Source organism: Abrus precatorius, unplaced genomic scaffold, assembly GCF_003935025.1.
Source record: "Abrus precatorius isolate BTA unplaced genomic scaffold, Abrus_2018 Scaffold10, whole genome shotgun sequence".
Taxonomy (NCBI): domain Eukaryota; kingdom Viridiplantae; phylum Streptophyta; class Magnoliopsida; order Fabales; family Fabaceae; genus Abrus; species Abrus precatorius.
In genome coordinates this window covers 23,941,647-23,953,085 of record NW_020874292.1, presented here as the reverse complement: position 1 = coordinate 23,953,085, position 11,439 = coordinate 23,941,647, and the positions used below count along the sequence as shown (strand labels likewise).

The 11,439-nt window shown below is 36.8% G+C and overlaps 1 protein-coding gene across 1 annotated transcript; it reads left to right on the top strand.

Annotated features, from left to right (window-relative positions):
- The first annotated feature begins 325 nt into the window (after positions 1 to 325).
- On the top strand, positions 326 to 10,826 carry LOC113853282 (homeobox-DDT domain protein RLT1). Its single transcript, XM_027483836.1, has 18 exons — positions 326 to 1,466; positions 1,548 to 1,964; positions 3,011 to 3,090; positions 3,572 to 3,979; positions 4,099 to 4,188; positions 4,292 to 4,456; positions 4,564 to 4,786; positions 4,917 to 5,017; positions 5,362 to 5,448; positions 5,557 to 5,709; positions 5,808 to 5,963; positions 6,218 to 6,427; positions 6,504 to 7,178; positions 7,259 to 7,801; positions 8,258 to 8,881; positions 9,017 to 9,121; positions 9,233 to 9,496; positions 9,765 to 10,826. Exons 1-18 carry the CDS (start codon positions 1,286 to 1,288, stop codon positions 10,533 to 10,535), a joined length of 5,253 nt encoding a protein of 1,750 aa, XP_027339637.1. The 5' UTR covers positions 326 to 1,285; the 3' UTR covers positions 10,536 to 10,826.
- Positions 10,827 to 11,439: the final 613 nt, after the last annotated feature.

Below are 11,439 nucleotides of genomic sequence, written 5' to 3'. Positions count from 1 at the left end.
TTAAAATAGATATTTGATTTTTTAAAACATTTTTTGTCAATTAATATTTTTATTTTGTTGGTGTTGGCTGCAAATCCGTTTGTTTTTTGTCCAACGGTGGCTGCAGATTTCATGATGGCCCATTGAAGACACATTAAGGCAATAAAAGTCCAATTAGAAGCCCATTTGACTATGTGTTAACGACAGGAACCTTATCGGGGCCCACAACAACACAAACCTTAAACATCGATTCGATCATAGCATGCTGAAGATCCCAAATCACAAAACTGAGCCTTGAAAACAAAAACATCTTTTTAAAGAACCAATCCCACTCACAACTTGAACAAATAAACATTCAGTAATTCTACTCTCTCCAACGCCCTCACTTACTTTACCAATTGACCAAATTATATTGAAATAAATTAAAAAACAAAATTAAAAGAAAATTCAACAAAAGAAAAATCAAACCCACGAAAAAAATCTCAGTTCATCCAAATTAAAACAAAGTGAGAGAGAGAGAGAGTGATGCACACAAAACACACGCAGAGTCAGCCAGTGAGAGAAACATTTCATTTCATTTTAGTTAATAAAAAAAAACGAGAAAATTTAGAATCATAAACAAATGAAAAAGGCATTCTTCTGTCTTTGGATTTGGTTTTGTTTTTTAGCTGGCCCTCCTGTTTGACACGAGCATCAAAGGATCACACCGTTCGTTCATAAAAACGATAAAAAAGAAGAAAAACACAATAAGATTATAATTAATAATAATAAAAAGAGAAATGAAAAGGAATTATTATGAAAGGTGGTGGTGGAGTTATAGTAGTCAAGAGCGACTGTTGTTGTTGTTGGTTTATTATTTTTGTTTATCGATTATTACTACTACTCTTATTATTATTGTTATTGATATTGTTTTTTTCTTTGGTTTTTGTTCTTTTATTCTTCATCTTCATTGTTCTTTCTTTTCAATCCCTTATTACACGCTGCTTTACTCATTTCCATTATCTTTTCAATTTAAATTTCCTTGTTCATAATTGTTCTTGTTATTTATTTATTTTCATCAGAAGATAATAATCTTCTGCCTTTTCCATTCCTTGACTATCACGGAATTTTTGGTTTCTCAAGAGATAGAAAAAGGGGTAACAAAAATAAAAAATAAAAACGAACACCCAAATTGATTCTCTTTCGGTTGCCCTAATTATATTTTTCTTCTTTTCCCTTTGTGCTGTGTGCTTTGTTTTCTTCTTTTGCGGGTTCGTTCTGGATTCCTAGGGTTTGAAGAAGGGGGAAAAGGGTTCGATCTCGATCGATGGAGGCCGAGGTGGAGAACGACGCGATGAAGAGGGAAGATGCGGGTGATAACAGCAATGACAACAACAACAACAATGGAAGTAACAGCAAAATTGTGAATTCCAGTGAGGGTCAGAGCAAGCCCAAGCGCCAGATGAAGACTCCTTTTCAACTTGAAACGCTCGAGAAAGCTTATGCTTGTTCGTTCTGCACTTCTCTTTCGTTTTCAATTTTTTCTTTTTTGTTCAATTTTTGAGGGTTTTGTGTCTTTTTTTGGTTAGTGGAGAATTACCCATCGGAGTCGATGAGGGCGGAGCTGTCGGAGAAGTTGGGGTTGTCGGATCGGCAGTTGCAGATGTGGTTCTGTCACCGGCGGTTGAAGGACAAAAAGGACTTGCCGTCAAAGAAGCCTCGTAAGGTGGCGACTTTGCCGGATTCTCCGGCTGATGAGCCCAGGTTGGGTCCTGAACCGGGTAATGATTACGGATCCGGGTCGGGTTCAGGGTCCAGCCCGTTTACCCGTTCGGAGTTGCGGAATGTGGTGCCACGGGGGTACTATGAGTCACCACAGACTATAATGGAGCTTAGAGCAATTGCTTGCGTGGAGGCTCAGTTAGGGGAGCCTTTGAGGGAAGATGGACCTATTCTTGGAGTGGAGTTTGATCCGTTGCCACCAGATGCATTCGGGGCACCCTTAGGTATATTCGTTGAGCTTGTTTTGCTGTCTTTGACTTGGAAAATGGTTGTGTACTTTGTGTTTGACGAACTCTGTCAATGTATGGTGGTGTATTTTCGTTGAGTAAGGCAGCCAAATTAGTCCTCACAACTGTATGGGTCAAATATTTTAGTTCTTGAGATTTTAAAAATCTGTAGTGAGTTAGTCTTTGTTTTATAAAATGACATTTACTTTTAATTCTTTTTTAGTGCAGAATGACAGAAACAAAAAAGTGAACAAAAAGATTAGAACGAATAACTTTTTGCAAAATTAGGGACTAATTGAGGATTTCTAAAATTCCTGACCTTTACTATCTCTAGGACTAATTTAGGAATTTAATTTACTCATTTTCTTTTGTACATTCTGTTTGTAACTTGTAAGCTTATTTTCTTGGATTTTATGTTATACACCCAATTCAGCTCTTTACTGAACTTGTCCCATGTGTTCTGTTTATTATCTTTTTCACCGTGCATTTTTACTTAGGTATCATGATAATGTTGTTAACTAGAATATGTTGTTTCCATTTCTGACATGTCTTACATTTTATTTTGTTTAGTGTTATGGGTAAAGTAGTTTCTTATATGTTCTATTTTATAGTACAATGTGAGGAATGAAATGTTTCGTTTTTAGCGTTGCTTGCTTTCTCCTTGATGGACTTTTTGAATCTTAAAGTATGGTTGGTAGCAATACTATAATGTTTTAAGTTGCTGATGAATAATAAGTAAGCTCTCATTGTAGTCCCTAATATTGTATCTGGTTAATTTAGTCCCTAACTTTACCAAAACTTTGCTGTAGTTGCTGACTTTGAAAAACATCATTCATAATAGTTCTTATATTTATGGAAAAGGGCTAGCGAGAATGATGTTTTTCAAAGCCAGGACTAAAGTGAAGTTTTAGTAAAGAAATTAAAATGACCAACATGTAAAATATTAGTACTAAAATGAGGGTTTACTTGATGAATAATTGTTTGTGATGAATACACATGCCTTGTTTGACTAGTCACACTTCTGGTGTTTTCTTTTGGTGCAGCTGTTACAGAACAGCAGAAGCGGCCTAGTCTGGCCTATGACAGCAAAATATACGAAAGACATGATGTTAGAACCAATAAGGTTGGTTTTCTGTATGCTATTACTTCTTAGTGTTTGGGTCTGTAAAATTAGCCTTGCATTGAGGTGCATGTTTACCAAAAAGTGTTCTTCAATCATGGTTGTATGAGATAATTATCCGGAGTCAGGACTGCTACCCTTTTTAAATGCCTGTCCTTCATGTCAGTATATCACAGTATTCCTTTATTTCTTATACTATTTAATGTTTATGCTTTCACCTTTTTCTAAATGGCACGCTGGTATTACCAGCTTGAATTGTGTTATCGGGCATTGCATTACTTTAAACTCTAATTATTTGTGTAAAAGGAAGAAGATTTAATGTGGATGCGTAGACTTGGGTATCCACTTGGTATGCTGCATATTCTTTATTGGAAAGCTTGCTTTTATTCTAAGCATATTTAAATTATATTACTATACTGTTGTGGATGAGTATTTTAACTTTTTGATTGTTTGACATGATGTTTTGAATTGGGCTCCATTGCAGGCAATGGCAAGGACGTTCCCTGAATATCCTTTTCTTCCAAACCAGTCTGGCATTAGACCTGATGTTTTTGGACAATTGAGCCAAGCTCATTTACATGATCCAGTGGAGGGTCCTGCCAGAACTCCTTTTCCCCTTGGAAATGAACAACTACCTAGGATTCATGCTACCCCCAGTCATTCTTCTCGTGTTCGCCTTTTGTCTCAACAGGACAAGCAAGGGATTCCATATCCGTCTCCTCCTCGAGACAATGATGTTGCTCCCCAAAGGGAAGCTCACACAAACATAACCAGTACTGGAATGAACTCCCACTTTACAGATCACCCAATTGGACAAGAAAATCAGTATGCCTTACCTGGTGGACAAGTTTTCCATAATGATGCAATATTGCGGATGGAGAGGAAAAGAAAGGTATTAATGTATTTGTAACTTGTGCCAAGTATTATTTTATGTGTCATTTCCTCAGCTATATTAAGTTAATATATTATTTTTGCTGAGGATGATTTTGATTTTTGACTTTATTTATGTAGAGTGATGAAGCTAGAGTTGCAAGGGAAGTTGAAGCCTATGAAATGAGGATGCGGAAAGAGCTTGAGAAACAAGATAACCTTAGACGAAAGGTTATTTTTGAAATGAATTTAGCCTCCCACCATACATTATGTAGCGCTTAAAAAGCATCCCCTTCTCTTTAGCTAACCCTTCTAATTTCCCTCTCCCTTTCAGAGTGAAGAACGGTTGAGGAAAGAAATGGAAAGACAAGATCGTGAAAGAAGGAAGGAAGAGGAGAGGTTGATGCGAGAGAAACAACGAGAAGAGGAAAGATCAAAGCGTGAGCAAAGGCGGGAAATGGAACGCAGGGAAAAATTTTTGCTGAAAGAACATTTGCGAGTAAGTTTTTAATGCCCATTGTTTATAGCCTTAGTTTGGCTGACAATTAAACATCTGAGTATTTAATGAACCCTACTATCCTTACTCCTGTGGTTTACTTAAAAAAGGCTGAGAAAAGGAGGCAAAAAGAAGAGATCCGCAAAGAGAAAGAGGCAGAGAGGAGGAAAGCTGCCCTTGAGAAAGCAACTGCTCGTCGAATAGCTAAAGAATCTATGGAGCTTATTGAGGATGAACAGCTGGAATTGATGGAGTTGGCTGCAGCCAGCAAGGGGCTTTCTTCTATTATCCATATTGATCTTGATACTTTGCAAAACCTTGAATCATTTAGGGGTGAGCAATTATCATTGTGTTACTTTTTGTTATGTTTCATAGTTGGGTTTTTTTGACCTTCAATGTTTATCTGGAAATACTAAGAAAAAAAAAGAGTAAGATTCTAGTACTGATACACCTTGTGCTGTAGATTCATTGTGTGTGTTTCCACCTGAGAGTGTAAAGTTGAGAAAGCCATTTGCTATCCAACCCTGGATCAACTCAGAACAGAATGTTGGCAACCTCCTCATGGTATGTTCATGTTGCCACTCTTCCATTGTATTAGCATATATTACATACAACATAACACACCTCAATTACTATTATCTATTGTTCTTGTGCTGTTAAAAGGGGAAAGGAGGACTTTACATCACAGCTTCTGACAGTGAACTGTTTCATTTCATGATTTGAAATGTTAGGTTAATGATATTGAGGTTATTTTTACATGAGATGATTCATGTAAATGTAGTCTATGGATGTACTACTTTTTGTAGTGAGCATTTTTTAACATTTTTATTTTATTTTTAAATTTGTTTTTAAGCTTAAATTGAGGATGTGAATTTCAAGTTTAAAAGCTGAGGGATGGTCTATTTCAGGTTTGGAGATTCTTGATTACTTTTGCTGATGTTCTTGAGTTATGGCCTTTTACTCTTGATGAGTTTGTACAGGCATTTCATGACTATGTGAGTAAATATAGCCTTTTGTTAGTAATCTTGTGCTGCAGATGAACTGTATTTTTGTGCACCCTTTGTTCATTATGTGGATGTTTAAATCAAACCATTTGATTACAGGATTCTAGATTGTTGGGTGAGATACATGTTGCACTTCTTAAGGTGATAATAAAAGACATTGAAGATGTTGCCAGGACACCTTCTACAGGATTAGGGACAAACCAGAATGGAGCTGCTAATCCTGGAGGGGGCCATCCAGAAATTGTGGAAGGAGTAAGTTGAAATATTTCTTATATTTTTCTTTCTCTTTGAGACCTAAAGTTTTGTTTGAGACTATTGAATCCAATAATGTTCCCTTTATTATGTTCTAGGCATATGCATGGGGCTTTGATATACGAAACTGGCAGAAAAACTTAAATCAATTGACATGGCCAGAAATTTTCCGACAATTAGCACTCTCTGCAGGATTAGGACCGCAGCTGAAGAAAAGAAGTATTGCATGGTCATATGCAATGGATAAAGACGAGGTTCAATTTGTTTATTTTGCTGTTTAATTTTCAGCTCAAAAAATTCTTATGTTAACTGAATACTGCTATATTTTAGTGCCTATAGTCTGAAACATATTTGTTACGTTATTCAGTTTACTGGTTCTAGATGAGCTTTTTTATACCATTTAATACTTTCACTGGGTTTTTATAATTTTGCACGTGTGTTAGATTAACAATTTTTGTTGGTCTGTCTTTTCTTACATTAAGTGGTTCAAAATGGATTGCAAATGCAGGGAACAAGTTGTGAAGATATCATTTCTACACTCCGTAATGGTTCAGCAGCTGAAAATGCAGTGGCCAAAATGCAAGAGAGAGGTTTGTTAGCTCCTCGAAGATCAAGGCACCGGTTAACTCCAGGGACAGTTAAATTTGCAGCTTTTCATGTTCTCTCGCTGGAGGGTAGCAAGGGTTTGACCGTGTTAGAGCTTGCAGAAAAAATTCAGGTGAATTGTTCATCTGTGTATTGAGTGCTCTTTTTCAAACTGTCAGCTTTTGTTCTTATGTCTCTTTTTCTTTCAGAAATCTGGTCTTCGGGACTTGACGACCAGCAAGACACCGGAAGCATCAATTTCTGTTGCTTTGACTAGAGACACTAAACTTTTTGAAAGAATTGCTCCATCAACATATCGTGTACGAGCTGCATTCCGAAAGGATCCTGCTGATGCTGAGTCCATTCTTTCAGAAGCAAGAAAGAAAATTCAGATATTTGAAAATGGGTTTCTAGCTGGTGAAGATGCTGATGATGTTGAAAGAGAAGAAGAGTCAGAAAGTGATGAAGTTGATGAAGATCCCGAAGATGATGATTTAGTAAACCCTTCAGATGCAAATCAAAATTCTGAACAGTATGATGACCCAAACATTTGCTCATCAAATGGAAAAGAAAATTTGGGTCATGATGTAGACCTTATTCAAAATGAGTTTGATACAGATCTACCATGCTTTCCTGAGAATGGTTCCAAGGATGCTGATTGTCCCAGTTCTGTCACTGGACAACCTGTTGCCTGTGAAGATTTAAATACTGGAAATCTTGACCAAGATAATATGGAAATTGATGAAAGTAAGTCTGGGGAGTCGTGGGTACTTGGGCTTGCTGAAGGAGAATATTCTGATCTCAGCGTAGAGGAGCGTCTAAATGCTCTTGTTGCATTGGTTGGTGTGGCAAATGAAGGAAATTCCATCCGTGTTATTCTTGAGGTGAACTCTTTTCCATGTAATGTATACCTTCAACATGATTATTGGTTTTAGGTTTTAAGTTGATGTAAAGAGCTTTTCAGGATCGATTGGAAGCGGCAAATGCTCTGAAGAAGCAAATGTGGGCAGAAGCACAGATAGATAAAGTTCGTCTGAAAGATGATAATATTAGTAAATTAGATTTTCCATCACTTATTGGGAATAAAATTGAAACACAATTCACATATGCAGCTGGGGAGGGCAACCAAAGCCCATTGCTTGACATTAATATTAATAATGAAGCATCACCCAGCACTGCAGAAAACCAAAAAGGAGCTCCTGTTGCACAGAGCATGCCTATTGAGAAGTCCTCATCAATTCAAGAGTTTGGCTTAGTTGCAGGTCCAGACAACCCTCAGACTCAGGTACCTGCACAATATTCAAAAAGATCACGTTCACAGTTGAAATCTTATATTGCCCACATAGCAGAGGAGATGTATGTCTACAGGTCTTTACCCCTTGGCCAAGATCGCAGACGTAATCGATATTGGCAGTTTGTTGCATCTGCTTCTAGCAATGATCCTGGTTCTGGCAGGATCTTTGTTGAATATCATGATGGCAATTGGAGGCTTATTGATTCTGAAGAGGTAAATTGTTTGTTCAGTATTTTCCGTTTGCTGATATCTGTTTTGGTGATCAACTAAATTCAAAATTGATTTTGACATATTTCTTATATTCCAGTGCATGTTTTAGTGACCTGTATGCTAGGACACAGGAAGTATCCTTTTTAGACGTCCTAAGACATTTCCTCTCTTAAATTTATTATTTTCCCGTCAATATCTGACCATTAGCAAATGGCATTAGTGAGGATAGCCTCCGAAATTTAATCACCTCCCTATCTTTTTATTCATGGTAATTCTTTTATATGTCTTTCTTCAGAGTGTCATATTTCATTATCATCAATTTATTGGAACTGTCATGGAAATATTATTGAATTTGTGATTCATTTAAATCTATAGGTGTCAATGTTGTGTACAGTTTAATGTCTTTATACTTGGTCTTAATTGGTTTAATATTATATCTATTCTATGATTTCTATGCAGGCCTTTGATGCTCTTTTGACATCACTGGATTCACGCGGGATCAGGGAATCTCATTTGCGCTTGATGCTGCAAAAGATTGAGAATTCTTTCAAAGAAAATGTTCGAAAAAAGAGTGCACAATGTGTGAAAACTGCAAGCAGAGGTGAAGTTTCTATTAAAAATGAACCTAATGAAGCATATTCCATTGCTGACCGACATGATGGACCTGACAGTCCTAGCAGTACCCTTCATGGCTTGAACCCCGACACATCTGAAACTTCATCATCCTTCAAAATTGAGCTTGGGAAAAGTGAGAGTGAAAAGAAAGCTGCCTTGAGAAGATATCAAGATTTTCAAAAGTGGTTGTGGAAAGAATGCTATAATTCATCAATTTTATGTGCTATGAAATACGGGATAAAGAGATGCAAACCTCAGGTGGAGATTTGTGATATCTGTCTCAATCCTTATTTTGTTGAAGACTCCCATTGCAATTCCTGCCACCGGACTTTCCCCTCAAATAATGGATTTAATTTTTCTAAACATGCATTTCAATGTCGAGACAAGTTATTCAAAGATATTTGTTTTTTGGAATTTTCTCTTCCTTTGCGTACAAGATTGCTTAAGGTCCTCTTGGCTTTTATAGAGGTGAGTTAACGGTAACTTTATATTCACCTTGAACATTTTTTTCTCAAAAATTTTAAAATGTCTTTTGTACCCTCTTATTTTGTCCTTTTAGTTTGACTTTTGAGGAGTATATTGTATTCACATTTTGATTTACAGGTATCTGTTCTATCTGAAGCATTTGGAGCAAGTTGGACTGATGATATTAGGAAGCTTTGGGGTGTGAAGTTAAACAAATCATCTTCTGTTGAGGAACTTTTACAGGTTTCATGTCCATTCATTTAAAGTTTTAGCTGCAGATCTCTGCATTATTTTAAAAATCAAGAATATACACCTATTCAGAAATAGAAAAACAACCCATTTTGCACTTTGCAGATATTGACCCTATTTGAGAAAGCACTACGGCGAGATTTTCTGTCATCAAACTTTTCTACAACAGATGAATTGTTGGGATCAAGCAGTTTGTCAGAAAGTTCTGCACAGGCTTCAACTGATCCTGAATCTGTCACTGTGCTTCCATGGGTTCCACTAACCACTGCTGCTTTGTCTCTCAGGCTTTTTGAGATAGATTCATCCATTAGCTACGTAAAGCTTGAGAGACTTGAGCCTTGTGAGGAGAAAGAAGCGAGGGAATACATAGTGAGTCTCTCTCATTTTTCCTTTTTAGTAGAGTGCTTTTAGTCTTAAATAACTGGGTTTGATGTTATCTTGAAAGGTTTCTTATGAATAAACTGTGCTGCAACTTTGCATTTTCATTTCCAAAGGCTTAGCTATTGTGTCCAAAAAAGACTAGAAGCAGATTTAAATTTATGTTCCTTTTGTTATATTTTTAGCGTCTGGGTTTTTAGCTGGAAATCTCTCATGCTAATCTAATGAAACATTAATTCATCCAATTTATTTTTTGCAGAAGCTTCCATCAAGATATACTTCCATCAAGTCTAATAGGGAGGCTGAACCAGCAGAATTTGACCATGGTGAATTCACTAAAGATAAATCTGCTCCTAAGAAAATTGTACGAAGTGGCAATAAGCGAGGGCGAGGGAGTAGTGATCAAGGACGGGGTAAAAAGCTGTCTAAAAAAATGTACAATTCCAAACGAGACACTGGCCGCAGAAATGCTAAGGTCAGTGACAATTTAAGTCACAAATTAAAACAGCAGGCACGAGGTACACAAGGACAAGGTGCTGCTGGACGAGGTCGCCGAACGGTCAGGAAACGGAGAGTGGAAAAGAGAGCTGTTGAAGATTTGTTGCTGGGCCATACGACTGCCAGTCATAGCACCAAGATTGAGAGAGAACCATTGAGAAGTTTGGATGAGGAATGGGATGGAGAAAAGGCCAGTCCCATGACTCCTGTACACATTGGGGTTGCTGATAATAGTAACAGTGCCGAAGAGGTGGAATCCGATGATGACAATGCTCAAGCGGTGGAATATGATCAAGGAAACTGGGAGGTAGGATTTAACGGTGTTCCCTCCAACAGATGGTGTGGGGATCTGGTTGGAATGAGTGATGAAGATATGGATGCTTTTCAAGATGACAATGACAATGGCATTGAAGAGAACGAAGAGGAGGATTCAGAAGCAGATGTGATGAGTGAGGGTTCAGATGGCATGGCAAATAGGGTAGTAAATGTTGGAGGGTCGGACTCGGCTGTGTCTGAAGATTCTTCTGATTAGAACATCCATTTTTAATTGATCATTGAGGGGATTGTACCTGAAGGCTGCATTACATTTTTGATATTGCAGCTTTACAAATACCTGAGCTCCAAGTCATGTCACGGCTTGAAGTCTTGATGGTTGAGTAGATTTAGTGTATATTATCCATGCAAAATGGAGCCTTGTGTTTTTAAGGATCTTGAAGTAGAGGGCTTTGTAGCCAACCTCATTTTGATTTTTTTTTCTCTCCTCCCTGTAATAGATGCTCATTAATTAATAAAGCTTTATTATACCTTCATTATTGTTGAGATTGCAAATCGTTAGTTGGCGAGTTAACTTTGGTCACGTCTAAATTCAAAATGATATCAGACTTTATGGTAAATTTTATTGGGCCACTTCAATTGTCTTTAAAGTTACAGTTTTACAATGTTCCCGGGCATGAGGGGATAGGTTGAAATTCTGTGTTGATTATAAATATGCTTAATTGAGGGCTTATAAAAATTTGGGTAATTTTCATTTAATACGAAAGTTTTTTTAAGTTGAGTTAGGTTAAAGTCAAATTTAAGAATAATCTTTTCATTGTTAATCTCAAATGTACCAATTACTAATGTTAGTTAATAGGAGTTAGTACTATAGTATTTGCTCATGCCACTTTTCGGATTCATGAGTCAAAATTTATCATTTTCATTGTCTTTAATTCTTTGATGTAACACGCTTGATTCTCCGGTTTTAAGGCTTAGATCTGGCCAAATTCTGATATAGACCACTTTTTGAGAACTGATTTAGTCTGCAAGCATACTTTAAAAAATGTTTTAAACAGGCGATTTTTATTTTTTATTTTTTTAATGTTAGTGAACCTAAATTTATATGTGATTTAGTACCCTTGGTCTTAAGACCCTTTAAGAGAGTTTGTTACAATTTTTTT

Excerpts from the sequence above, each read along its gene's own strand:
- LOC113853282 (XM_027483836.1), top strand. The coding sequence starts at position 1,286 with ATGGAGGCCGAGGTGGAGAACGACGCGATGAAGAGGGAAGATGCGGGT. Across the intron at positions 3,091-3,571 it reads ATGATGTTAGAACCAATAAG|GCAATGGCAAGGACGTTCCC; the intron begins GTTGGTTTTCTG and ends GCTCCATTGCAG. Across the intron at positions 4,787-4,916 it reads AAACCTTGAATCATTTAGGG|ATTCATTGTGTGTGTTTCCA; the intron begins GTGAGCAATTAT and ends CTTGTGCTGTAG.